The following is a 27,976-nucleotide window of genomic DNA, read 5'->3' on the forward strand; positions in this document are numbered from 1 at the left end:
CTGATTTCACTTAGCATAATATACTCTAGTTCCATTCACATCACGGCAAATAGCAAGATTTCATTCTTTTTGATGGCTGTGTATATATATTCTTTATCCATTCATCAGTCAATGGACAGTTGGGCTCTTTCCATAGTTTGGCTATTGTTAATAATGCTGCTATAAACATCAGGGTGCATGTACCCCTCTGAATATATATTTTTCTATCCTTGAGTAAATACCTAGCAGTGCAATTGCTGGATCATATGTTTGTTCTATTTTTAGCTCTATGAGAAACTTGCATATTGTTTTCCAGAGTGGCTGCCACAGTTTGCATTCTTACCAATGGTGTAAGAGGGTTCCCCTTTCTCTGTATCCTCACCTACAGTTGTTGTTTCCTGTATTGTTAATTTTACCATTTCTGATAGGTGTGAGTGGCATCTCATTGTGCTTTTGATTGGTATTTCCCTGATGACAAGTGATGTTGAGCATCTTTTTGTGTGTCTGTTAACCACCACCTGGATGTCTTCTTTGGAAAAATGTCTTTTCATGTCTTCTGCCCATTTCTTAACTGGATTATTCATTTTTTGGGTGTTGAGTTTGGTAAGTTCTTTAAAGACTTTGGATACTAACCTTTTAACATATACGTCATTTGCAAATATCTTCTTCCATTCCATAGGCTATCTTTTAGTTTTGTTGATTGTCTCCTTTACTGTACACAAGGTTTTATCTTGATGAAGTCTCAGTAGTTCATTTTTGTCTTTTTTCCCCTTGCCTCCAGGGACATGTATTGTAATGCTATGTCCAAGGTCAAAGAAGTTGATCCCTGTGTCCTCCTGTAAGATTTTGATGATGTCTCACATCATCAAATGTCAAAATGGATGTCTTACATCCATTTTGAGTTTATTTTTGTGCATGGTGTAAAAATGTGGTCCAGTTTCATTCTTCTGCATGATAGTATCCAGTTTTCCCAACACCACTTGTTGAAGAGACTGTCTTTTTTCCATTGAATATTCTTTCCTTCTTTGTCAAAGATTAGTTGACCATATACTTTTGGGTCCATTTCTGGGTTTCGATTCTGCTCCACTGATCTATGTGTCTGTGTTTTCCTGCCACTACTATACTGCCTCAATGACTACAGCTTTGTAATAAAGCTTGAAGTCTGGAATCATGATGACTCCAGGATTGCTTTGGCTATTTGGCTATCTTCTGTGGTTCCATATAAATTTTAGGATTCTTTGTTTTAGCCCTGTGAAAAATGCTGGTGGTATTTTGACAGGGATTGCATTAAAACCGTAGATTGCTTTAGGTAGTATAAATCTTAACAATGTTTGCTTTTTCAACCCATAAGGATGGAATGTTTTTCTATTTATTTGTGTCCTCTTCAATTTCATTCATAAAGGTTCTACAGTTTTCAGCATACAGGTCTTTTACCTCTTTGGTTAGGTTTACTCCTAGGTATCTTATTGTTTTTGGTACAATTGTAAATAGGATCAATTTCTTGATTTCTTTTTCTGTTACTTCATTATTGGTGTATAGAAATGCAACAGATTTCTGTATGTTTATTTTATATTCTGCAACTTTGCTGAATTCCTTTATTACTTTTAGCAATTTTTTGGTGGAGTCTGTAGGTTTTCTAGATAGAGTATCACTTCATCTGCAAAGAGTGTAAGTTTGACTTCTTTCTTGCCCATTTGGATACCTTTTATTTCTTTTCATTGTCTATTTGCTGAAGCTAAGACTTCCGGTACTATGCTAAATAATAATAATGAGAGTGGACATCCTTGTCTTGTTCCATATCATAGAGGAAAAGGTCTCTGTTTTTTCCCCATTGAGGATGATATTAGCTGTGGGTCTTTCATATATGGCCTTTATGATGTTGAGGTATGTTCCATCTATCCCTACTTTATTGAGGATTTTTGTCAGGAATGGATGCTGTATTTTGTTAAATGCTTTTTTTTTTTTTTTTTGCATCTGTTGATAGGATCATTGTTGATAGGATCAGATTAATAATGTGGTTTATCATGCTGATTGATTTCCAAATATTGAACCACTCCTGCAGTCCAGGAATAAATCCCACTTGCTCATGGTGAATATACTGTTGGATTTGATATATACTGTTGGATTTGATTGCTAGTATCTCGTTGAAAATTTTTGCATCCATGTTCATCCAGATTATTGGTCTGTATTCTCCTTTTTAGTAGTGTCTTTGTCTGGTTTTGGAATCAGGGTAATGCTGGCTTCATAGAATGAGTTTGGAAGTTTTCCTTCCATTTCTATTTTCTGGAACAATTTGAGAAGAAAGGTATTCAGTGCCTGGTAGAATTCCCCTGGGGAGCCATCTGGCCCTGGACTTTTGTTTGCTGGAAGATTTTTTAATTATTGATTCAATTTTTTTGCTGGTTATGGATCTGTTCAAATTTTAAATTTCCTCATGTTTCCATTTTGGTGGTTTGTATGTTTCTAGGAATTCCCCATTGTGCCAGATTGCCCCCCCCCTTTTTTTTGGCTTACAATTTTTCAGCATATTCTCATAATTTCTATCTCTGTGGTGTTGGTTGTGATCTCTATTCTTTCATTTGTGATTTTATTTATTTGGGTCCTTTCTTCTTTCTTTTTGATAAGTCTAACTAGGGGTTTATCAATTTTATTAATTCTTTCAAAGAACAAGCTCTTAGTCTCCTTGGTCTGTTCTATTTTTTTTTTCTTGTTTATCATTTATTTCTTCTCTAATCTTTATTATTTCCCATCTCCTGCTGGTTTGAGGCTTTATTTGCTATTCCTTTTCTAGCTACTTTAAGTGTAAGTTAGGCTGTGTATTTGAGACTTTTCCTGTGTATTTGAGACTTTTCCTGCTTCTTGAGGTAGGCCCGCATTGTAATATACTTCCCTCTTAGGACCACCCTTGCCCCATCCCAAAAGTTGTAGACTATCATGTTTTCATTTTTATTTGCTTTCATGTATTTTTTTATTCCTTCTTTAATTTCCTGGCTAACCTATTCATTCTTTAGTAGGCTGTTTTTTAACCTCCATGTATTTGTAGTCTTTCCAAGTTTTTATTTATAACTGACTACCCATTTTATAACATATTCTGAAAATATGCATGGTATGTTCTCAATCTTTTTGTATTTATGAGGGCTGATTTGTGACCCAATATGTAATCTATTCTGGAGAATGTTACATGTGCACTTGAAAAGAATGTGCACTCTGCTGCTTTAGCATGAAAAGTTCTAAATATACCTATTAAGTCCACCTGCCCAATGTGTCAATCAAAGCCATTGTTTCCCTATTGATTTTCTGCTTAGATGATCTGTCCTTGGCTGTAACTCAGGATGTTAAAGTCCCCTATTATTATTGAATTATTATCAATGAGTTTCTTTACATTTGTTATTAACTGATTTATATATTTGGGTGCTCTCAAGTTGAAGGCATAAATATTTACAGCTGTTAGAACTTCTTGATGGATAGTCCCCTCATTTATGATACAATGACCTTCTTCATCTCTTGTTATAGTCTTTGGCCTAAAATCTATAGTTTGTCAGATTTTGACAAACTGTGGCTTTCTTTTGACATCCATTAGCATGATAGATGGTTCTCCATCCCCTCCTTTTCAATCTGTAGGGTCTTTAGGTCTAAAATGAGTCTCTTGTAGGCAGCATATAGATGGGCCCTTTTTTGGGGGGGGTGCATTCTGATACCCTTATACCCTATGTCTTTTCATTGGAACACTTAGTCCATTTAAGTTCAGAGTAATTATTGATAGGCATATATTTAGTGCCATTGTGTTACCTGTAAACTCAGTGTTTCTAGTGATATTCTTTGTTCCTTTCTAGTCTGTTGCTTTTGGTGTTTTTTCCCCCACTCAGAGTCCCCTTTAATATTTCTTGCATGGCTGGTTTAGTGGTCATCAACTCCTTTAGTTTTTGTTTGGGAAACTCTTTATCTCTCCTTTTCCTCTGAATGACAGCCTTGCTGGATGAAGTATACTTGATTACACATTTTCCCATTCAGCAGGTTGAATGTATCAAGCCATTCTCCTCTGGTTTGTCAAATTTCTGTGGATAGATCTGCTGAAAACCTGCTCTGTCTTATTTTGTAGGCTAATGACTTTTTTCCCTGCTGCTTTCAGGATTCTTTCCTTATCTGTGTATTTTGTGAATGTCTTGGCGATGTTTAGATTTTGTTGAATTTAATGGGAATTCTCTTTGCTTCTTGGATTTAGAGGTCTGTTTCCTTCCCCAGAGTAGGTAAGTTTTCAACTATAATTTCCTCAAATAAGCCATTTGTCCCTTTTTTTTCCCCCTCTCTCCTCTTCTTCTTCTGGGATTTCTATATTACAATGTTATTACACTTGAAGTAGTTGCTGAGTTCCTTAAGTCTGCATTTGTAATCCAGTACCTTTCTTTCCCTCTTCTTTTCAGCTTCATTATGTTCCTTAATTTTATCTTCTGTATCACTGATTCATTCCTCTTCTTTGTCCATCCTCACTGTCATTGTATCCAGTCAGTTTTGCATCTTAGTTATAGCATTTTTTTTAAAACTTTGGCCTGAGTAGTTTTTAGTTCTTTTATCTCTTAGTAAGTTCTCCAGTGTCTCCTATGCTTTTTTCAAGTCCAGCTACTATCCTTATAATTGTTTTAAATTCTGATTCAGGCATCTCACTTATATCTGTATAGATTAAATCCCTGGCTATTACTTCTTCCTATTCTTTTGGGGTAGATTCCTCTGTCTTGTCATTTTGTCTAGGTCACTATTTCATGTGTATCATTTTTAGGAAAGCCTGTTATATTCCTGCTCCTAAGAGTAATGTCTATATTAAGAAGAGTTCATATAGGGGCGCCTGGGTAGCTCAGTGGGTTAAGCCTCTGCCTTCAGCTCAGGTCATGATCTTAGGGTCCTGGGATCGAGTCCCGCATCTGACACTCTGCTCGGCGGGGAGCCTGTTTCCTCCTCCTCCTCTCTCTCTCTCTGCCCACCTCTCTGCCTACTTGTGATCTCTCTCTGTCAAATAAATAAATAAAATCTTAAAAAAAAAAAAAGAAAAGTTCATATACTGTCATGTGCCTGGTTTTTCAGGAGGTATTTCAGAAAGTGCACTCTGCTGTTGTGTTTGGGCTGCTCCTTCCTTTAGGTCAGTCATCTGCACTATTTCTCCTTGCCTGGAGTGGGCGGGGGGGGGGGGGTGTGCTTGGTGTGGCAGGTTTTAACTAGGTGTGTTAGGGTCTGCTTGCTAAAAGAAGATATACGAAGAAGGAGGAGGAGGAGGAGGAGGAGGAAGAAGAAGAAACAGCAATCTAAAGCTTTGCAGCACTCTATGGTCAATAGAATTGGTGTGTGTAAGGGGTATGTGCTTCTAGGGGAAGGTTTTCTAGGGGAGGGGCCTGCTGGGCTGATTCTCAGGCTGACTTGCCCTAGTGGAGATGCATCTGTGGGGTTTGGTGTAAGCAGCTCCGGCCTCCACTGGGGTGCGCTGTGCTGCTCACCAAAGTTAGTTAGTGCTCATGGGAGATATAGGAGAAATGGTGTTGCTGGCTCTCTCATCCCCAGAGCAGAGCATTCATGCCCATCACTCTTCAGGAAGTTCTCAGAGAAGAGCAATCAATCACCCTCTTGTGTTCCCGGCTCCTGTCAGATTTCTGCATTCACTCTGTCTGTATCTAAGCTGTCTGCCTGCCAGGTCGCACAGTACTCCTCTGTTTTCTTAGGCATGTGGCTGGATTTAAAAACTCCCAACTTTTGGGACCCAGATGCCAAGGACCTGTGCTTATCTTCTGGGGATGAGTCTCAGTGGGCTGTGGCCAGTGTTGATTTGTCCCAGAAATGCAGCCCCATGACTACACAGCAGTTCAGAGTCTATGTTAAAGCACAGCCACAAGCCTGTACCAAGGCTTGTTGCTCTCAACTGGTGTCTTTGTTCCTATGGTAGGGCATGGGCAGCGTGCTGGTGCTGCCAGTTCCTCTGTCTCCAAAGAGAACATGCCACCACTCTCAAATCCACTCCAAGAAAGGGAGCTGTTTCTCTCTGTGTGATCCAGGGGATCCTCAGACTATGCTGTCTGATTCCAGGTCTCTGTCCTTCTTCCCACTGGAGTACCACCAAACTCACCAGGCGTGACCCGGCGATGGTGTGGACTTTTTAAACTTCACACTCGGAGTTCTATGACTTATAAAAACTTGTGGTAGTCAACCCCTCTCCTTTTCCCAGTCAATGGTTTCAGAGAAGAGTTTTTCTTGTGCAATCCCCTCCCTGCTGTATTCTCTCCACCACCCCCAAGCCCCGCAATCAGGGTTCCCTCCCCTTCATACCACCTGTAGTTCTTTTCTCCCTCAAACCAACTCCCTGCAGCCCCTACCGTCCATGAGGTGGTTGTTTTTCTACTTGTAGATGTGTAGTTTGGTTATCTCAGTCCCCAGATTGATTTCTTGGGTGTTCAGAATGATTTGATATTTATCTAGCTGTGTTTAAAGAACAAGGCAAGCCCACAGTCCCTCTCCATCTCCACCATCTTAATACCTCCTTCTACATATTTTCTTCTTAAGACCATGTTGGCAATATCCTAAAGTACAGGATGTACAGTATTCTCATTATTATTTGTTTCCAAGCAGTCCATGATTTAACTGTTTGTTTTTATTCTGTAACCTGAATTTTTAGAAAGGTAGTTTCAAATTTCCTAGTTGATATATTGTTTGCCCTTTACTTTTTTAAGATTTTATTTATTTATTTGACAGAGAGACAGAGAGAGAGGGAATACAAGTAGGAAGACTGGGCGAGGGAGAAGCAGGCTTCCTGGTGAGCAGAGAGCCCATCACAGGGCTCAGTCCTGGGACCCTGGGATCATGACCTGAGCTGAAGGCAAATGCTTAACGACTGAGCCACCCAGGTGCCCCTTGTTTGTCCTTTAGATTATTTTATCTTATTTTATTGCACTCATGTTAAGAAACATATTGTGGGTGGTTTCTATTTTGAGGAATTTATTAGGATTTTTTTCATGATGTGATCAAATCCATGATTTTTTTTTTTCCCATTGGTTTTTGGTTAACTTTTTCCTATGCTTTCATTTCAGTTACCTCATCTCCATTTACTGATCTCCAGCTCACAAAGTTTTCCTATTTAAATAGAGAAGTTTCCTACCACCTTCCATGCAAAAACCATGATAATATTTAGGAGTCTATCTACCAGATTGTGGACTAAAGCTAGTGATTCCTTTTCACTTTCTGCCTTTCATTCTTCAAGAAATCTGTTTCACCTTTGCCAGGTATGACAATTAATTTCCAGGGCTGCAGTTCTGGTATGTAGATGATGCAGAGTTCTACATCATACTGCACTGGGTTTGGGGTTGTTTCTAGTGCTCTTAACTCAAATGAATACATAAAAATCTATGAGCTCATCAAATGTAAGACAGAGTGAATGAGAGAATAATTATTTATTGAGCACCACTGAAAATAGGGCAGCAGTTAATTATTTTACTCTATTTTATTTATTTATTTGAGAGACAGAGAGAAAGAGAGAGAGAAAGAACAAGAATAAGCAGGGGGAGTGGCAGGCAGAAAGAGAGATGCAGGCCTCCATTCCAGGCCCCTGGAATTATGACCTGAGCTAAAGGCAGATGCCTTACCAACTGATCCAAGAAGGTACCCCACACCAGCTAATTTCTGAACAAACACAAACACACACACACACTCACACACTTCATTCTATGCAATTTTTGGTCTGGCAAAGCTAAAGATGTAGTATTGCTCTATCAAGAATATCATATTGCATAAACATGTATCAGGTAAGGAGAAGAGATTACTCTGCATTGGCAAGAACAGAAAAATCTCTGAAGCAAAAGGATCAAAAGCATATTACACATCAATACTGCAATGTGCTAAAGCCATATCCTTTGAATTACTCACATTGACAGGTTATCCTCAGAAGATAATTTGAATAATAATCCTTCCTTAAATGTCCCCAAAATAAAGCTTATATTCAGCTTCTTGACTCTGTAATCCTTATATTCTATTGATCTTCAGCAATTAAAAGTTCTTAAATAAGCAGCTGAATTTGTGTATAAAAGACCTCCATGTTATTTTTGATATAATATCTTCCCTTGTCCTCCCTCTATGAAACCTTTATCCTCTAGGTGAACAGAAAAGCCAAATTCTTATTTATTTTTTCTTTTATTTTCCATCTATTTTCTGTCTTTATGGTTATGCCTATTCTGGTTATGCCCATTATTTCACTGAAATGAAATTATAGTGTAAGTCACCACTTGTGTCAGATTTCTTTCATTTAGGATAATACTTTTAAGGTTCATCTGTGATGTAGCATGTATCAGTATTTGATTCATTTTTTTTTTTTTTTTTTAATTTTTTAAAGCAGGCTCCTGGCTGAGCAGAGAGTCTGATGCGGGACTCGATCCCAGGACCCTGAGATCATGACCTGAGCTGAAGGCAGAGGCATTAACCCACTGAGCAACCCAGGCGCCCAGTATTGATTCATTTTTATGGCTAAATAACATTCATTGAATGGATATACCAAATTTTGTTTATCTATTCACCAGTTAAAGGAGTTTTGTTGTTTTCCTATTATTGGCAACCATGAATAATTCTATGAATACTTATGTACAAGTTTTTGTGTGAACATGTTTTCTCTTGGGTATATACCTAGGAATTAATTATTGAGAAGTTGTGCGGAACTGTCAATCTCTTTTCCAAAACAACTGTATTACTTTACATTCTAATCAGCAATATGGGGTCCTAATTTTTTCACATCTTTGCCAAAAAAATTGTTATTGCCTTTCTGTTTGATTTTTGGGTATAAAGTGGTTAACTCATGTGACTTTGATTTGCATTTTCCCAGTGACTAATGAAGTTGAGCATCTTCACCTGTGCTTATTGGTCATGTATGCAACTTCTTTGGAGAAATTTCTATTCAAACCCTTTGCTCATTTTTTTTTTCAAATTCTTCATCCTTTTTAAAAATTTGGTTTTTTCATTACTTTTTAAGCCTTTGAACTTCAGTGGAAATTCATTTTATTTATACTCATGAGAGATTTTCAGTAACACTGTTGTTAGATGTTATTCAAGTTATGAATTTTTAAAAAGCCACACACAAAAAAAACATTAAACATTTTTTCTTTTGATTGGTATGTAATAATGAAAATGTTCTAAACTGATTATCACCCACATCGTATTTTTTTTTAACGATTTTATTTATTTGACAGCGAGAGTGAGAGAGCATAAGCAGGGGAACAGCAGAGGGAGAGGGAGAAGCAGGCTCCCTGCCAAGCAGGAAGCCCTATGCGGAGCTCAATCCCAGGACCCCAGGATCACTACTTGAGCTGAAGGCAGACGCTTAACCATCTGAGCTACCCAGGTACTCCCATATCATATTTAAATCAAAATCTGACTTAAGCGCCCATGCTTATTCATAGTCATAAAATGACCCCCAGAATCCATCTTTCAAGTTGACAGATCACTGACCCCCTCATGACTTCGGGAAATATTCTACTCTGACATTTCAGTCTCAACTACCCATTACTTCCAGCTGTACTGCCAACTAACCGTTAAAGGTAAGTTTGTCAATCTTACTTTTGGGGGCTCCTCTATAATCCAAAACACAGATGTTTCTTAGTAAATACATATTGTCATTCTAGTATTCTTATCATTCCTTACTAATAGAGTGACGCATAGTGATGTCTTTATCAAGCAAATAAAATTTGAACAATTTAATGAGATGGACAACTTAATGGGATCAGGAAGGACAATTTAATGGGATGACCAATTAAATGATCTTTAGGCAAGTGAAGCAACTATAAAAACATCCTGGTTATAAGATGATTAAGGCCTGAGGATCTAATATATAACATGGTGACTATAGTTGATAACACTGTATTGCATAATTTAAATTTACTGAAAGTAGAAAATAAATCTTTTTACACACAAAAAAGTAAATCTGTGAGGTGATGGACGTTATGTAATTCAATGGAGGGAATCCTTTCACAGTATATACATGTATCACTCATCATGTTGTACACTTGAAATATTTTACAATTTTACTTGTCATATCTTGATAAAGCTGAAAAAAATACCAAATGGAAAAATAGAAGAAAACATGACCTAGAAAAGAGGAGATTTTATGGCATTAAATACTTAAAGGATGGCATAAAGAAGTGAGAATAGGATTTGCACGTGGTCAGTGGGCAAACTTAAATGACTCAGAAAAATGAGTTAACTATTAGGGCTTGAAGCTTGCGAGTCTTTGTTTTAGGGATTGCATAACTATTGTTGTAAGTGCATAAACATTTGACACTTTAAAAAATTTAATTTCAAAATGTATACAGTGGCCATAATGTAAAATAAGAGATTTGTCTAAATATTTTCTCCTTACCTATTAGTATCAGTGAAGACACCAAATGTCTTTACAACTTATAATATTTATTTTAAAAATTAAAAATAAGGATGGGTCTTTAAATCAGAACAAAACTAATCATTCCTTCCACAGCAAGATAGTAAAATGTTGTATAACTGCTCCAAGGTGTATTTTATATGACATAGCTTTTATTATAGTACTAATATGTCAAGTTTCTACAATTTGCACTATAATACTTAAAAATTGTTATTAAGCAAATCTCCTTTTTTATGGCAAATGAGAACTAAATATAAGAGGATACTTATCGGGGCACCTGGGTGGCTCAGTGGGTTAAAGCCTCTGCCTTCGACCCAGGTCATGGTCCCAGGGTCCTGGAATCGATCCCCGCATTGGGCTCTCTGCTCAGCAGGGAGCCTGCTTCCCCTCCTCTCTCTCTCTGGCTGCCTCTCTGCCTGCCTGTGATCTCTGTCCGTCAAATAAATAAATAAAATCTTAAAAAAAAAAAAAAGAGGATACTTATCCATTGATTAGCACCTGTGTCAGAAGCAGATTATTTATGGAATGAGGAAACTCCTTAAGAGTTATTCAGAGTATGCTTTATCATTGTAGCTACTAAAGAATTAAGGAAGAAATGCATTTTATTCTCCTAAATAAAAAGAGAATATGTAAAAGTAGAAAAGAACTATTTTAGAGGCTTTGCTAGCTCAGATTCATAACTATTCAGTAGAAGAATATCTTAGAAGAATTTTTAACTTATAAGTTCTAGATCTCACCACATAAAACAATAATTGCAAAGAGGTAATTAACATAAATCTCAACAGAAAGAGAAAAGTCAGGGAAGGGGCACAGAGAAGGTTTTTCAGGCTTACAGTATTTCTCGAATTCTTCAGTGGGATGATTGGGGTATTAGTCAGAATTCTCCAGATAAAAACAGCCAATAGGATGAGATTGGCTCTCATAATTATGGAGGCCAACAAGTCCCTAAGATCAGCAGTCAGCAAGCCCTAGAGCCAATGAAACAGTCCCAATCCCAATCCCAGTTTGAAGGCAGGAGAAGAGCAATGTTCTAGCTCAGGGACAGTCAAGCAGATTTTGTTCCCTTACCCTGCCTTTGCTGGTCAGGACTACAAGAGATTGGGTGAGGTGGCCTACCCACACTGGGGAGGGCTCTCTGCTTCACTCATTCTATTGATTCAAATGTTAATCTTATCCAGAAATATCCTCAAAGGCATAACCAGAATGTTTAGCCAAAAATTTGGGAACCCATGGCCCACTCAAACTAACAGAAAATTAACCATCACAGTTGACCATACTGGTATTCACTGGTATTCACAATTATCTCCTTAAATTATACATACGTGTGTGTACTCTCTTATATGTACAGTAAGAAAAGCTGTACTCAAAAATATTGCTGACAAGTGGCATTAAAACTTGTGTTGCCAAATGTAGTAAAACAAACAAACAAATAAATAAAAAAGCCCTAAAGTTGTGTTTTGAATAAATAAATGGAGAAGAGACAAATTTTCCTTCCCAAAGAATTAAACTTAATATATATAGGTAGTTCCTTTTCCAGAGGTGAAACTTACCCTCACCTCTTACCTTGAAGGCTAAACTTAGTGACAGAGTAGGGGAAGAATGACAGTAAGATTGCAGAGGAGAAACCTGGCCAATACCACCCTAACCTGGTGATGGAAGACTCACATCATCAGTGAGGTTGTGTTGACACCTGAGAAGTATATAGCACTTCCCTGGTACTTTATACAAAACATCCATAATCCAGTTTATTCATGAGAAATCCATCAGGTAAACCCAAATAGGAGCATGCTACAGATTATCTGGTCTGTCTTCCTCAATACTGTCAAAGTCAAGAGAAAAACAAGGAAAGTCTGAGAAATTATCACTGACCAGTGGACACTGGAAAAACATAACTAAATGCAATGGTGTACTATGACTGGGTCCTGGATCAGAAATAGGACCTTAATGGTGGGGCGGGGGGGAGAGAAAAAAAAAAAACCAAAAAACCATAAAACTGTTAAGTTCAAATCATGGACCAATGTTGATTTCTTAGTTTTCACAAATGTACCATGACGGTGTAAGATGATATAACATTAGAGGAAAGAAAATCTGGGTGAGGTGAACTCTCTGTACTATCTTTACAATTTTTCTGTAAATCTAAAACTATTCAAAAATTAAGAAGTTTAGTTAAAAAGCATTTGGGTTTTGACTGTTGATTCACTTGCTAGACTGGTATCATCTATGAAGGCTAGTCTGATTTTAAAGCTGGAAAATGCATTTGGGCTTGTCTCACTTGTTCTGCATGTTAAGTACTCCAGGAGACCAAAAATAGATTTCAATCATTACAGATAGCAAACCAAGACCTATGCTCAGCACTAAATGTTTTTAAAAGCATAAAACCAGCAAGAGTAGAGATTTACACAGGAGATAATTCTGAAATTGCTATTAAGCTTGAAGGACAAGATGAACCTATCTGGCTCAATATATAAACATTACACATTTTTTCTACATGGAAAAGGTAGTATAAAAAGACTATAGATTAAACATATTTTTATTAAAAGTTTACAATATTTTTTACAAAAAAAATGTATGATAACCATTAGAATAACATGTCATAAGGAATAATGTCTCTTTTAGCTTGGAAATTTTCAAATATTTTAACTCCCTAAAATCAAACTTAAATTTTTCCTTTCACATTGCGAACCATATAAAAAGTCTTAAATTGGAAAGTAAAGTATATCAATCATGAACAAGTATTTCTGGACTGCCTACTATGTATCTAGCACTGAACTAATTGTTACAAGCTTTTTTTCTACGAACAATAACCTACTATTCTGTCCTTCAGGATTATTGATCTTGTTGAATATGTGAGATAAATGCATATCAAGTACATCCATTTCAGCAAACTTGTGTCTTGCTTTGTCATTGCTCTTCATGACCTGATTCCATAGGAAGTAGTTTTTTATAGGTCAGTTCTCACAAATACAAATGACCTTAAGTGCTCAAAATTCACACGGTGAAAGATCTCATATGGAGGAAATATTAACACATCCCCAAATGAATTTAACTTAGACCTTTAAACCTGTATGAATATCAAAGTGTAAAGGTTGCAGCAAACCAGTTTCAAACTTTAGTTTCAGAAGGGTTATGTCTAATCACTGTGAAAAAAGGTGTCTCCGGATGGTTTGCCCCATACCAGATCTTCATGGTTTCTTAATATCTATCATCCCTAGACAAACATTGCTTGTGGATAACATAGTGAAGCAAGGGGTAGTTTTTGCTTTGCTTTTTGTTTTTGTTTTTCAACATAAAGGGATTACTGTACGGGGAGAAAAATCTTTTTTCTCTTGATTTTTTTTTTTTTTTTTTTTTTAATAATAGAGGATCAATGGTTTGGACTCATTGAGAATTCCCTACACAGCTTTATATTACCATGCTCTCAGGATTAACAAGCTGTAACAATCAGAACCTCAAAAAACTTCTGAGGAAAATAAAAATAGAATAAGATGAGACCCAGAGTTAGCCAAAAAAATTGTCATTTTCTAGAAACTGAAAAGCTGAAATTGCCTCACAACATGAAAAAAAAATATGAGCCCAGAGCTCGATTCAAATCTCAATTCTTGTGTTAAAATACATGTAGGAAAAGAGATATTTGGTATATTTATTTATGTGGCAACTTCACTTGAAGCCTGAAGTCAACATTGGTAACAGGCTATAGCTGTCTTAAAAATAACTAAGAAAAGTGGAGGTACAAATCCATTCTGGTGTAGTACTGCTCTTTTCAAATACATCTTTCTATTTTATTCCTCCATACTGCATAATGAATAGTGCTATTGCTGTTGAAGACTTAAAACAGCTGCATTTCTAATTTTGGCAGATTATGAGGGATTTTTACATGGGTTGCATGTTAAAATGAAAGTGCTGGGCAGATGGCGGCAAGGCAGAGCTATTGAATATAAGTGCTACGAGTCACCACCCATCATGGGACATCCAAAAGGGGCTTGTGGCAGCTTTTCAAGTGAAGCCCAATCCTTTACCTCAAACAAAAATAACCCATGTCCATGAGGTCTCCAGAGGGCCATGCAGTAGCCATTCTCCAATTGGCCTTTGTTAACCGAGGCAGCCTTCCATGCCTTTATTTTCTGATTTTGATGGTATATACAATTCTGACTTTCCTTCCTTCCTTTCCTCCTCCAAACCCTCCTGTCACGTGTGTGTTTGTATGTGTGTGTGTTGGAGAGAGAGGGAGACAAAAAGAGAGAGATATATAGGGAAACAATGTATATGTCATAATTCTTCCCATTACTAAGGGAATTATCCCTGCAGAAGACAAGAAAGCATTCCAATGTCTTCACAGTGAAAAGGAAAAAGATATAAGATCATAAATAGTCTTGATTACTGACCAATCTTCACCAAAACATTTTAAAAACCGCATTCAGAATGCTGCTATGTCAATTTCCCCAAAACCCAGAGAGGTGATTTTCCTGAGAATAAACAGATGGGCACTATACCAACAAAAGTTTTGGCCATCAAAACCAGGCTTTCCTTGAATTCAAAGCAACTTATAAAGTATGAGGATAAAGTTATATGACTGCTTCTTAATAAATATTCTAGAATTTACATTAATTAAATGGTGTCTTCTCTGCGTACCTGGGTGGCTCAGTTGGTTAAGCATCTGCCTTTAGCTCAGGTCGTGATCCCAAGGTCCTGGGATCAAGTCCTACATCCAGCTCACTGCTTATCAGGGAATCCGCTTCTCCCTCTCCCTCTGCTGCTGATCACTACTTGTGCTCTCTCTCCTCTCAAAGAAAAAAAGAAAAAAGAATGTCGTCTTTTTAAACTCAGATAACATCCCCTGTCAATTAATGACATTTTTATTATATTTTTTATGTTTTTGTAAGCCAGCAAAAATTTATGTTGGAAAAAAGGTGAGGTAAAACAAAGAAATGAAGCCGTTCATCAACTGTACAATTAGTCTATGTATTACACCATGATGCTGTGCTCTTCCTCCTGACCTTTTTTTTCTCCTACCAACACTTCCCATTTCCTTCATTTCTATAATGATTTTACAAGATCCTTATGTCCTAGGGAGTGTGTTAAATACTATACATTATTATCATGTGCTTCCTCAGTTTGAAGGTGAGGAAAGTGACACCCAGACCCTAACTACCTTTCCCAGGGCCACAGAGCTAATAAATGCAGTGCTTGGAACTGAACTCAGGCAGTTCGTTTCCAGAGTCTATGCTTTTAAGCACTAAGGCATTTTGTGTAGCATGCAATGAAACAAGATAAAGAAATTAAGAAACCTGGGGAAATGGAATCTTGTGGCAAATACAAAGAATTAGTACAGTAAAAGTAACATAGCACTGACTTGTGCCATATCAAAGGTGGCCCATGAATTCCAATCTCAGAGGATGAGGTCAAAGTAAGAAGAAAAACCAGACATCATGTAAGAGTAATATTACTCATAAAATAAAGCTGTTTAGGGGTACTAGAGTCTTAGGAATTTGTCCTATAAGGAAGTCACAGGGTAATATAGTGGACGATTTCTCCCCTGAGATTTTGGTAATTAAATATACTACCAAAGCATTCAGGTGTGTTATTTCTAATATACCTCTAAATGTCATATCAAAGAACATTTCAGTAGAGGCATTTCTGCAGCATGTGGGGGTGTGTGTACGTGTGTGTGCAAACAATGCGTTTTAGATCTTTAGGAGTAAATTTGGTTTATTTCCCTGCCCTAACAGACATTTTTTTTTGATAGTGAAATGTTTATATCAATATGGCAGCTATTAGTTAATGTGTCTATTAAACACTTGAAATATAGTGTGACTGAGGATCTTAGCTTTAATTCTACCTATTTTTAGTTCAATTTAGTATAGCCACTCATTTAGTATAGCCACTGATAGTGTCGACAGGGCAGAACTAGAGAAATGGTTGGGTTGCCTATCTCTCAGCCAATTCTCATGAACAGAATTTCATGTTTTTAAAAACAGATGGATAAAATAAAAAATAAAAACTGAATAGTTTTATTCTCCAGTTTGAGCCTAGAACAGAAGAATTTTGTGCTAACTCAATACTAATAACTTTTTCAAAGACTACGACAAAAATCATATTCATATTACCTCTATATAGAAGTTAGCCAAGGAAATACCTATTTACCAGATACTATGATTGCCTAAAACATTTTTAATATTAGGGTCTGGTTCTGTAATCACCATTTCATTACCTCTGATGTGTAAAAATCTTCATTTTTGAGTCGGAGTGTAATTTCTTAAATAAGTCCGACATAATTCAGACTCTCATCTGGTAAATTAGGTAGATTAATAAGATTTTTGTGTGTGTTGTGCATTTTATACACCAATTCATGTAAAAAGGCAAAAAGGATGAACTAGTATCTTAGTATATTTTCTAGAATGATTCTGAATAGGCAAACTTCTCTGAGATCCTGTTACACGTTGAGGTGCTAACATGGTAAGATTTACATACATGAGATGGTTAAATCTCCAACCTAATAAGCAAATATAAAGAATTTTTGGTTACACAGAGATCAGAAAATACAGAGAAAAAGTTCCTTTTGTGTGGTTTTCATTATTCCTGTGTTCTTTTCCTGTTTATCTGAATGAGTTATAATACTGGCTTCAATTAGAGAAGTAATAGATGAAAAGAGAAGAGAGGGAAAAACTCTGATTTCTGGCTGGATATCCACTCACCAGATGGTGAAGAATTAGGCCTTAGGCTAATTCTGTGTGAATAGAGGGGTTTGATATGTCTGTCTCTGAAAACCACGGTATGTACATGGAGAGATCTATGGAGATTTAGATTCTGGTTTTGGAGCACATGACTCAGCTTTTCCTATAGATGGTGCCAGCTGACCCTTAGGCGCAGACAGCTGTTCGGTTAGGTGGATAAAAGCAATGATGCTCCAATGGGAGGACTAGGAGTGGGGGAAGGAGGAAGAGCAGGAAAGGTCAGCCAGCATCCCAGGATATCAGGCCTTGTTCTTTCCAGACATGGAAATAGAGAAGTCAGGGCCTCAGGCCAGCTTTAGTGTCACTACTAAGAGCAGCACTGAGGTTCCAGATGAGGAAATGACACAAAACTGATGAAGGCAGGTGAGATAAGCATGGGGGGCGAGGGGAGGTGCATCCAAAAGGAGTGATTACTGAATACATTTAAGGAAAAGAGCAAGAATATTTGAAAGAAAAGAGCAATGGCTAGGAAAACTGGTTGAAGGAAGAATGAACTGAAGTAGGTAACAAAGGAGTTACCTGGGCATGGTGAAGAGCATAACCTAGAAGTTGTGGGAATCAGATGGGAAAACAACTGGTGTTTTATGAATTAGGTCTTATTTTACATAAGAAATGTGAAATACACAGAAATATTTTGAAAGCAGAACTGGATTTCTAAAAATAAGTCATTTCTAAAAAATAGTAAGTTTTTGACAATATGTAGAAGATCACAAGAATCTGGAAAAGGATTAGTCAAGTGATAATAATATTGATATTACTAATAGATTAGGCCAAGGAGAGCCAACAGTAAGCAATGAAATTCAATTCCTACAGAACAGCAGTAACTTTTGGAGTACCAATTTAATAATGTGCTTTTTGGTTTGTTCATTTTGTTACTTTAAGTATCCATTCATTCACTCAACAACTAGATGTTGATTGCATGTGACATGCCAGGTCCTGAGGATTCAATATAAAAATAAATGGTTCTTGTGGTGCACAAACAATGAATTTTGGAACATTGAAAAAAAATTAAATGAAATTAAAAAAAAAATCTGTAGTCCATTGGGGTGGCAGTGGAACAAGAAGGCAGAGTACCTCACATTCACCAGGCATCTTGTGAAATGCTTTGTATTTACCTTCATGAAATCTGCAGCCCAACATCAGAGTAAAGACACTACTACTGCTATAAGGACTCAGGGAAAAGAGGTGACTAGCCAATCATTACGAAAGACATAAATGGCAGATCTAGGACTTTCAGTCTTGGACTAGAAGTCCACTAGTTATCAAAATGAATTTATATGGATATATGCCATAAAATAATTGTGATGTGTATTTCTAAGTTAATATATGTAAAGCACTTAAAACTAAGTTAATATATGTAAAGTGCCTAACACATCATGAATGCTATAATCCTTGTATCATCATCACTAATGTTGTTTCTCTTAAAGAACAACGCGGGGGGGGGGAAATATTATTTATTCAAAATTAAACAAGAGAAATTGAACACAGCAGGATGCACAATGTGTAAAGTTTTCAAATGAAATAAGATTCTTCAAAGAACTTTTCCCTTTAGGGTTTGTCTTATGCCCATGTTACCTGGGGAGAATGTTTTCACTCTGCCTTGACAATTAGGGTTAGTTGGGTGTAAAAAGACAGAGAAGCAATGCACTATTGTGCCACATCTCCCTAGAGACTCCACTACACGAAGAGACAAATAATAGAGAAAACTATCAAATTAAGGAAGGAGTCCTCTGAGCCACCACATCCCGGTTGAGTTTACAAGTTGGGAAAGGTGGAAAGTCTATGGAAACATTCCAATAGCCTCCTCTTTGTATTCACTTTTCTATGAAAACAATTTAAGGTAGTACAAGGAATCTAAAATGAGGTTTACTTGCAAGATAAAGATGGAAAGAGGAGGGGCGCCTGGGTGGCTCAGTGGGTTAAAGCCTCTGCCTTTGGCTCAGGTCATGATCCCAGGGTCCTGGGATCGAGCCCCATATCGGGCTCTCTGCTCCGCAGGGAGCCTGCTTCCTCCTCTCTCTCTATGCCTGCCTCTCTGCCTACTTGTGATCTCTCTCTGTCAAATAAATAAAGAAAATATTAAAAAAGAAAAGATGGAAAGAGGATTAATATTAACAATAATAAAAAGGAAAGACTGAAGACACACTTAACATAGACCATAGGTCAAAGAAAAGAGTAATGACCTATAATCTTACATTGCAGTTTTCCATTATTACAATACTGCCAGCACAGATAATTGCAACTTATATTGGACAGAAATTGGTACCACCAAGCCTGGAACACTTACATATCCAAAACAACTACAAAAAAATATAAATTGAGTACTCAAGGCCAGGTCTTTTACAGCCTTAATTACTCAACCAGTATGAAGACTGGGGAGGTGCTTCCCATGATTAAAATTCTCCCTTCTTAAAAGCAAACAAACAAAACTATGTCTATCTAATGTATTCCTGGGGAAATAATAATACAGTTATCTAATGTATCACTCTCATGGTTTTCCTCCTCCACTCATATTTCAGAGGAGTAGAGAACACTGCTAAGCAATGTTCTACATCTAAGAAAAATGGATACAACTGGGACGGCACCATATAAATCAATAATTTGCATTTTCTATAAAAATAAAAGGACCTTGCTAGAATTTTGCTTTGTTTTGTTTTGTTTTGTTTTTGGCTTGTGGTTTAGGCACAGAATCATAGTAACAGAAAAACATGGTCATGAGGATTCCTTAAATATAGTGATGCTAAGACACTATTTCAATTTCGATCAGAGTTGTGAAATTATATGATGGGATCCTGTTTAAGCAGGGGCATGGTTACTTTTTTTTCACATTTTGTACTGTAATTGTATGAAGAAGAGCCTCTGGGTTTTCTTAACTTGATCACAGTTTATATATTTATTAAATATTTATTCTTTTTATTAAAGAAGAGGGAATAAGGGTTCTACAATAAAAATGTCAGTGGAACCTGTAGCTCATTACTGGTTTTGTTGTTACAAATACCATCAATACTTTGCTGAAACATCAACGGACCATAGTAGGAATTCTTTGAAGAGATTCTCAAGAAATCTTATTTTTATTGGTCCAAGTTCAGAGGGTTAACCTGAAGTTGAGGTAGTGTTAACAGTGATTAAACACTTAGATTCAAGCTCTGGTACTACCTCTACTACTCCCTGCAGGATGTGGGCAAGTTAAAATGTATATTTTATAGCTTTTAAGGCATCTGATTTCACTACCTCTCAGAGTCTTTGTGAAGAAAACATTACTTATGTAAACTGATTCAAAAGCTTGTACTATAATGTAAACAAAGCTCTCTTCTTAACTCCTGTTTTTCCATGGTTCAAATATTCCCCTCTGTGAGAGAAAAGTGGCCTCTGTGTAGACAGAACAGATATACCCTCTCAGACCATTTGATTCATGGGCTTGACCCAGAGAGGGTAGTATTGCCAGTGTAGATTGCTGAGGCCAAGACTCGCCATATACTTGGAGGGGAAAAAAAATGTGTCTGTGTTAAAGTGAATTTGGGAAGTGAACTTAGAGACTCCTGCTTCATATTAGCATGCACCAAAGTTCTGAAGAGTCCTGCAATAAATAACTCTTTTAACATTGTTTGACACAATACTTTTCAAAGTCATCAGACCAGGATTTTCTAACAACCATGAACATTGAGGAGAAAGGCTGCTTAGAGTGTGAAGAGGAGAAGCAACCAGAATAGCTAACATTTATTGTGTAGTTGCCTGTGGGTAGAAATCTCTGAAGTGCTTTACATGCATTAACTTAACTTTTAACGTTTGTAGTAAACTTACAATGTAAGGGCCAGTGTTGTCTCCATTTCACAGGTGAGGAAACTAGGGCACATAATGACTAAATGTCTTTGCAAAGATGTGAATAGTGAGGAATAGAAAAAGGATATGAAGCCAGATGATCTGGCCCTGGAAACCGTTTAATTGTTAATGCACAGTACTTAACCTGCAGATTGAGGAAAATATGGAATCCGTGCACTAGTAGCGCTTTTCAACACTTTCATCCAGTTCTAAGGTTATTTTTTGACTGAAAAACAAAAACCCTTGAATCTCAGAGACTATACAGCTTGTTCAGAGGAAATCAATGATATTACATGCCCAAGAAATTAGTTCTCCAGCATCTTGGAACAGGAGCCAAACCACTCAACAAACACATCAAACAACATGTGAGAGCAAGACTTGGTGTGAGGGAAAGAGTATGTGATCACTCTTAGGTGGCTATAGCTCTCCTTGGAGTCCTCTTCATATTCTCATTTTCCTTCATCAGTTATATCCAAATGGGTATACATCTCTCTTCACTTTTACTGTTAAATACTTCTTAACCTCTCTCTAGTTCCAGCTCTTGAATCACTGCCTGAAAATAGGCCCACAGCCCCCTCTGCCTGGACTATAGCACTAGCTTTCTCATGAGGCTCTCATCTCTAGATGGTGTGGAATAACTAACCAGCCACATGTGGTAACCATGCTTTGCAAAAGTTCTAAGTAATACTGCATAATCTCTTGTAAAAAAACTGGTGAAAAATATCTGGAAAAAAATGGATTTTTACCATCAATGAAAGAAGAAAAATTCAACATTTAGCTCTAAGACTTTAAAATTGTAATTTTACTACAGAAATTCTTATAGTCTGTCTATTTTCCATTTAACCATCTATTAGATACACACACACACACACACACACACACACACACACACACAATTATTAGAGATCAAGCCCCCAAAAAACAAAAAACAAAGAGTTGAGTCATGGGAATGGAGTTCTGTTATTAATTTGCTTTGCTACGGCTGAATTATTAGGCTTTGATGGAGACCCATCGTGAAGAAGGCTTCAGATAAATTCCATGAACTTTATTTTATAGTTTAGTACTATACACTTGAACTTGACTTTGGCCCTAGTAAGAGAAATTTCCACTTGCAGTGTTTTCCTACTCAATAACAATAGTAACAATGCTAATCCTTTGCCTAACAGACAAAGAAAATTTGCCAGTGGTGGGAGTGTGCATGGTGGGGAACTTCCATGGAGTTATTTCTTTTTTTTCTCCAGAACCCAACCCATCCACCCATGAGCAATGTTTTCCTGGCTTACTGGGTCTAAATGCACTAGCTCACACAAGCCCTGTTTTTCAAAAAGAAAAGGAGAGAGAAAATCAGCAAATTAGCCAGGAGCAGCCTGGTTAGTATTAACAGATGATGAAAGGTCTCAGCATAAAATGACATAAGCAAGAGAAAATTCTTGATGTTGCCTGAAGAGACAAGAGAATTTCACCTTCCTCAAAATTAATTTTTTCCATATTTTCTCACATTTTACTGTATTCCTATGTCAGAACATGTTGTTATTAGTAGAATAGCAGTTAAACAGTAAAAGAACCAGATTATGTTTATGCTGAACTACAGACTAAAATTTATTTTTTCATGGGGAAAAACAGAAAATTTGGATTAATGAATTTTAACAATAAAATTATAGTCATTAAGAGGAAAATCTCCATCGCATTATGTTCTGAAATGGGTTGAGAGGCAACAGAGGGGATACCCAGTGTTTTGTTCCCCAGCCTCCTACAGCCATAGCATTTTAAATGAGGTTGATCCCTAACCACACCTTCAGGAAATGTGTATTTCTCAAGTACAGCACTTCATATTCTTCCAGGACTGGGTCAGGAATTTGTAAGTGATATGAGCTCCCTTGCATCCATGCCTGAAGTGCCTTCGTTAGCAATCATTTGTCCTGGCTCCAATTATAATGCAATGCAACCCTGCCCACATTATAGGCACTAATTTCTGGTAAGGGCTGAGTCAGTGCACAACAAGGAGACGTGAACTTTCTATTTCTTACTATTAAGGACATACTTAGAAATAAGTTTTACGACAAATCAGTATTTTTTTTCAAAATTTTGTAAATGTGGTAACTTCTAATGTGAAAGCCACTCATACATATTTATTGAGAACCTCATCTATGGTAACAAAAGGATGTGGGAGCAGGAGGAAGAAGAGATTGCTGAACAGTAGTTAAGGCCGGTGAAGACGAGTCTGCATTGAGACACAGAGGCAGGAGACTGTGTCTAGAAGCCACGTGTAGCTCAGGACCAGGAATGCCAAAAATGGATGGTAAAGTCATTCAGATTACAGACCTATGTAACAGGCCCCGTGAGGGTGTAAAGGGAACACGAGATAGTTGAGACTGCATCCAAGTGACATAAGACATGCCCATGGTGGCTTACATGTTGGGGGGAGAGAAAAAAAAAAAAGGTAAAAATACAGTCCGAAGATGGTAGGGGGGTAAGGGACTAAAAACTATGGTCAAACAGTAGGGCCCGGGATATGGATTTGATAGCAGCAAGCAAGATGGAGGAGGAGTGCCCACGCGAGGACCTCGGAACTGGACCAGGCCTTTGTGGTGAGCTGAGGCACAGGCAACTGATGACAAGCAGAAAGGAAAGGGGTACAGGGAAAAACAGAGTTATAATGAGGGGAGGGGTGGTTAAGGAAAAACCATTTTTAACATTTACTGAGAAAATCACAATGTGAAGCATAAGAATGGGAGAGGAGGGACAAGAATCCAGCCGCCGAAGAAGCTAACAGGGAAACGCAGGAGATCATCAATTAAATATAAGTGAATTGTGTATATATAAAAAACACATATACTACACATATTATATATAATAAATAATTAAAAATACATATACTTAATCAAACATATATGCTCGTATATTTAAGGGTTAAATGCCACTGAGGAAGTGAGACTACATGGGCTGAAAAAGTTGAAAGCCTCCAGGGTTCAAATCTGAAACTAGTCTGTTACAGAAAGGCTCCTTTTAAATACCAACAAGACGGCTGATAAGAGTAGAAGAGGGCTTCCTGAACCTGGCATTGGGACAACAGGTAAGAAAAAAAAGGCTACCTTTAAGAGCCCTCTCAGCAACTGTGGCCAGGGAAACAGGAGAGGCGGAACATGGAACAGAAAGGATGGCTGGCAAAAGAAGTGGAGTATAAGCACAGTGAGGGTCTTGGTTTGCAGAGATGGCAAGGAGAAGTATCGTGCTCTTCGCTGGGCGGTGGAGCAATGCAGAGGGCTGTGTCAGGTCAGTGTGCTGAAGAGCAGGTCCCACTCACTGAGGTAGCATACAAAAAGACAGCCCTCTTCCCTCTCCCACAAGCACAAGCACACCCACACACAGCTTGCATTCAATCTGTCTGGTATCACTATAAAACGCTTGACAACAAAACTAAAATGGCAAGAAAAATAAATCAAATTTTGAAATGCAATTAAAAAATTCTCATATATTTCTGGACATTGCCAGAGGCAAAAAAAAACCCAAAAAACCAAAAAAAAGATTCATAAAACATATTACATTATTTGCAAAGCAGTCTGGCTATGAGTTTAATATGAATTATAGAGAGAAAGGATCCAGGGCATGATTTCCCTGAATAATTTATTTCAGGCAGCCCCTCCGATTCAGAAATAGGAAACTTAAAAAACAACATGTCTAAGGCTCTAGTTTTTTGAGGCCAGGTGCGCTAGTTTTGTAAAAGAGCCAACGAGAGGTAACAGCATATAGGTTTCTTAAAAAAATTAAAAATACAACTACCACATGATCCAATAAGATTCCACTACTGGGTATTTACCCAAAGAAAATGAAAACACTAGGGACGCCTGGGGGCTCAATTGGTTAAGGGGCTGCCTTCGGCTCAGGTCATGATCCCAGCGTCCTGGGATCAAGTCCCACATCGGGCTCCTTGCTGAGCAGGGAGCCTTCTTCTCCCTCTGCCTCTGCCTGCCACTCTGCCTGTGCTCACTCTCTCTGACAAATAAATAAATAAAATCTTAAAAAAAAAAAAGATAATGAAAACACTAAATCAAAAAGATATATGCACCTCTATGTTTATTGCAGCATTATTCACAATAGCCAAGATATGGAAGCAACCCAAATGTCCATCAACAGATGAATGGATGAAGAAAATGTGGTATGTGCGTACAATGGAATATTACTCAGCCATAACAACATAGACATCTAGAGGGGATAATGATAAGTCAAACAAGTCAGTCAGAGGGAGACAAATACCATATGATTTCACTCATGCAGAAACAGAACCAATGAACAAAGGAAAAAAGAAACAAACAAAAAACCAGACTCTTAACTATAGAGGACAAACTGATGATTGCTGGAGGGGAGGTGAATGGGAGTGATGGGTAAAACAGATGAAGAGGATAAAGAGTACACTCATAACAAGCATGGAATAATGTATAGAATTGCTGAATCACTATATTGTACACCTGAAACTAATATAACACTCTATGTTAATTATACTTGAATAAAAGATATATATGAAAAAAAATAAATTAAAGTGGTTGGTATTGTCTACAAAAAACACATGAAAGCTTTTGCTTTTTTGATTTAGCAAGTGGCAACCCTATAAACAAGAACTTTATAACTTCTATCTTGCAAAACAAGTTGTTTTACAGGATCTAGCTATACAGTGAAAATGTGGCAATCTCGGGACCTCCCACAGTGATAGGTGATCAACAAAGACAAAGACAAATTGGAGTGAATCAAAGCAAAGTCCAACTGAATTATAAACAGGGCAGCCAAGGTCTGGGCTCTGAACAAGTTGAGGAACTTGAGGAAGTGAAATCTAAAATCACTAAAGCTAGTGGATTTCCTTTAGTCAAAGAGATAACATGCAAAGATGGCAAGAGGGGAGAAAGGAGCAATACAATCGGAGTTTCTCAATAATTCCTCAATTTGCACAAAAATCAACATTAAAAATCTGGATCTCTTTGTATTAGTATTGCACTGATCACTGTTGCAAGGATCCCCACTACAGCTGTTCTCTGGCACTTTTTTTTTTTTAAGTTAAATACGCCTATTTTTTTCTGCATTGATATACACAGTCTGATTAGTAACTTCTAAAACCTAAATAAGAAATATAAATCTGGGCAGAGGGAAACACAGCTGCTCCTCAGATCTGGCTGGTATCACATGACATGGCTTGACCTGCTATAACTCGTGAACTCAGGTTTCCAAGTTGGTCCTGGCTTAGAGTGAGTAGACATCTGACTTAACTAAAGCTACGGATTCCTAGCCCTGTTGCTATCTCTTGGCTTCCAGACCCTCCATGCATTTGGGGCCCTAACATCTGTCTTTCACCGTTGGGTAGGTTTTTTTTTTTGCTTTTGCTGCTGCCCAAACGATTCAAGATGATGAATGAAAGTATGCTTGTATGTTGCTGGGAGGCGGGGGAGATGGTAAAGTTGAGGAAAGTGACTGGGACAGTACTGAGGGCAGAATCAGCCAACTCAAGACAAACTGTTTGCTTTTTCCAAAAAAATAATTTGAAAGTTCCTGTAGACAGAGGCCTAACATTTTCTTTTAGGGCAGAGTTTGATGTATGTTTTCTATGTTGCCTTAAAAATTATGCCGAAGATTTCTTCAAATACAAACTATTAATCTATGGATAGAGAAATAAGTGTACTACCTGACAAGACAACTTCAATAAGATCACCTTCCTGGATATCGCTAGCCGTTTTCACCAGCTGAAGGATGTTTTCGGAGGTAGGGTCATGGCGAAAAAGCAGGATCTTATCATACATTCCATAGAAACCACACTCAGGGAACTGTAAATACAAATACCACAATAGGTTAAATGTCAAAATCCTCCTAAATTTAGAATAGAAACAAACAAACAAACAAAAGTGTCAGGACACAAATACAAGTTAACTGATATTTTTATGCTATGTCAAATAGTTAAGGTAAAATTGACACTCAGTAAAATTCACCCTTTTTAATGTGTCGTTCTGCAAGTTTTGACAAATGTACAGGAGAACTACATACCATATATGTGGTATACACAAAACAGCCAAGATACAGAACAGTTTCCATTACCCCCTAAAATTTCTCCATGCCCATTTTATTGTAAACTTCTCCCCTGATGCCCAACCCCTAGAAAACACTGATCTTTCTGCGTCCATAATTTGGTCTTCTCAAGAAGGTCATATGAATGGTATTGTATCATTTACATTGTATAATTTAAAATATGACGTTTTTCTTTTTCTTTTAAGATTTCTTATTTATTTGAAAGAGAAAGAGAGCACGAGTGGGGAGGAGGGGCAGAGGGAGAAGCAGACCCCCAGTGAGCAGGAAGCCCGATGCCAGGCTTGATCTCAGGATCCTGAGATCATGATCTGAGTTGAAGGCAGCCACTTAACCTAGTGAGCCATAGAGGTGCCTGAATCTGATGTTTTTCATGTAGTATAATGGATTTAAGGTTGTCCATTCTGCTACATGTATCATTAATCTTTTCATTTTCATTCCTGAGGAATGCTCCATTATATTGCATGGATATACCACAGTGCATGTATCCATTCCTCAGTTGAAGGGCATTTTATTTCCAATTTTTGACTACTACAAATAAAGCTGTTATAAATGTACTTAGAGGTTTTTGTATGAACACAAGTTCTTCTTTGACTGGGGTGTATAGGACTATCTGGGTAACTTTATAAAAAATTTCTACTAAGATTTAGCACTTAGATAGCATTACTTAGATTTCCATTTCCTCTTAAGTGAGGTTTGGTAGTTTTCTTTCAAGGAATCTATTGATTTCATCTAAATTGTTGATTTTCTGGTCAAAAGATTTTTTTAAAAAATATTATTCTTTTATCACACTTTTAATGCTGCAGCGTCCATAATGATGTCTTATTACTTTTTCATAATTTGTATCTTTTCTCTCTTTTTGCTTGATCAGTTTCTGACCATCAGTCTATTTATCTGTTTTTAAGTCAGTTCCATATTGTTTTTGATTACTGTAACATATCATGCTTCTAGCTTTATTCTTCTTGCTCAAAATCACCTGAGCTATTTGGAGTCT

The 27,976-nt window shown here is 37.3% G+C and overlaps 1 protein-coding gene across 2 annotated transcripts in view; it reads right to left on the bottom strand.

Annotated features, from left to right (window-relative positions):
- The window catches only part of PRKD1 (protein kinase D1), a 331,651-nt gene that overhangs the window by 131,987 nt on the left and 171,688 nt on the right, over nt 1-27,976 (bottom strand). For both annotated transcript variants that reach the window (XM_046009920.1, XM_046009921.1), the window contains exon 2: nt 26,588-26,726. In XM_046009920.1, coding sequence (XP_045865876.1) covers nt 26,588-26,726 — 139 coding nt within the window. The remainder of the gene's footprint in view (nt 1-26,587; nt 26,727-27,976) is intronic.

The sequence above is a fragment of the Meles meles genome, chromosome 6, assembly GCF_922984935.1.
Source record: "Meles meles chromosome 6, mMelMel3.1 paternal haplotype, whole genome shotgun sequence".
NCBI lineage: Eukaryota > Metazoa > Chordata > Mammalia > Carnivora > Mustelidae > Meles > Meles meles.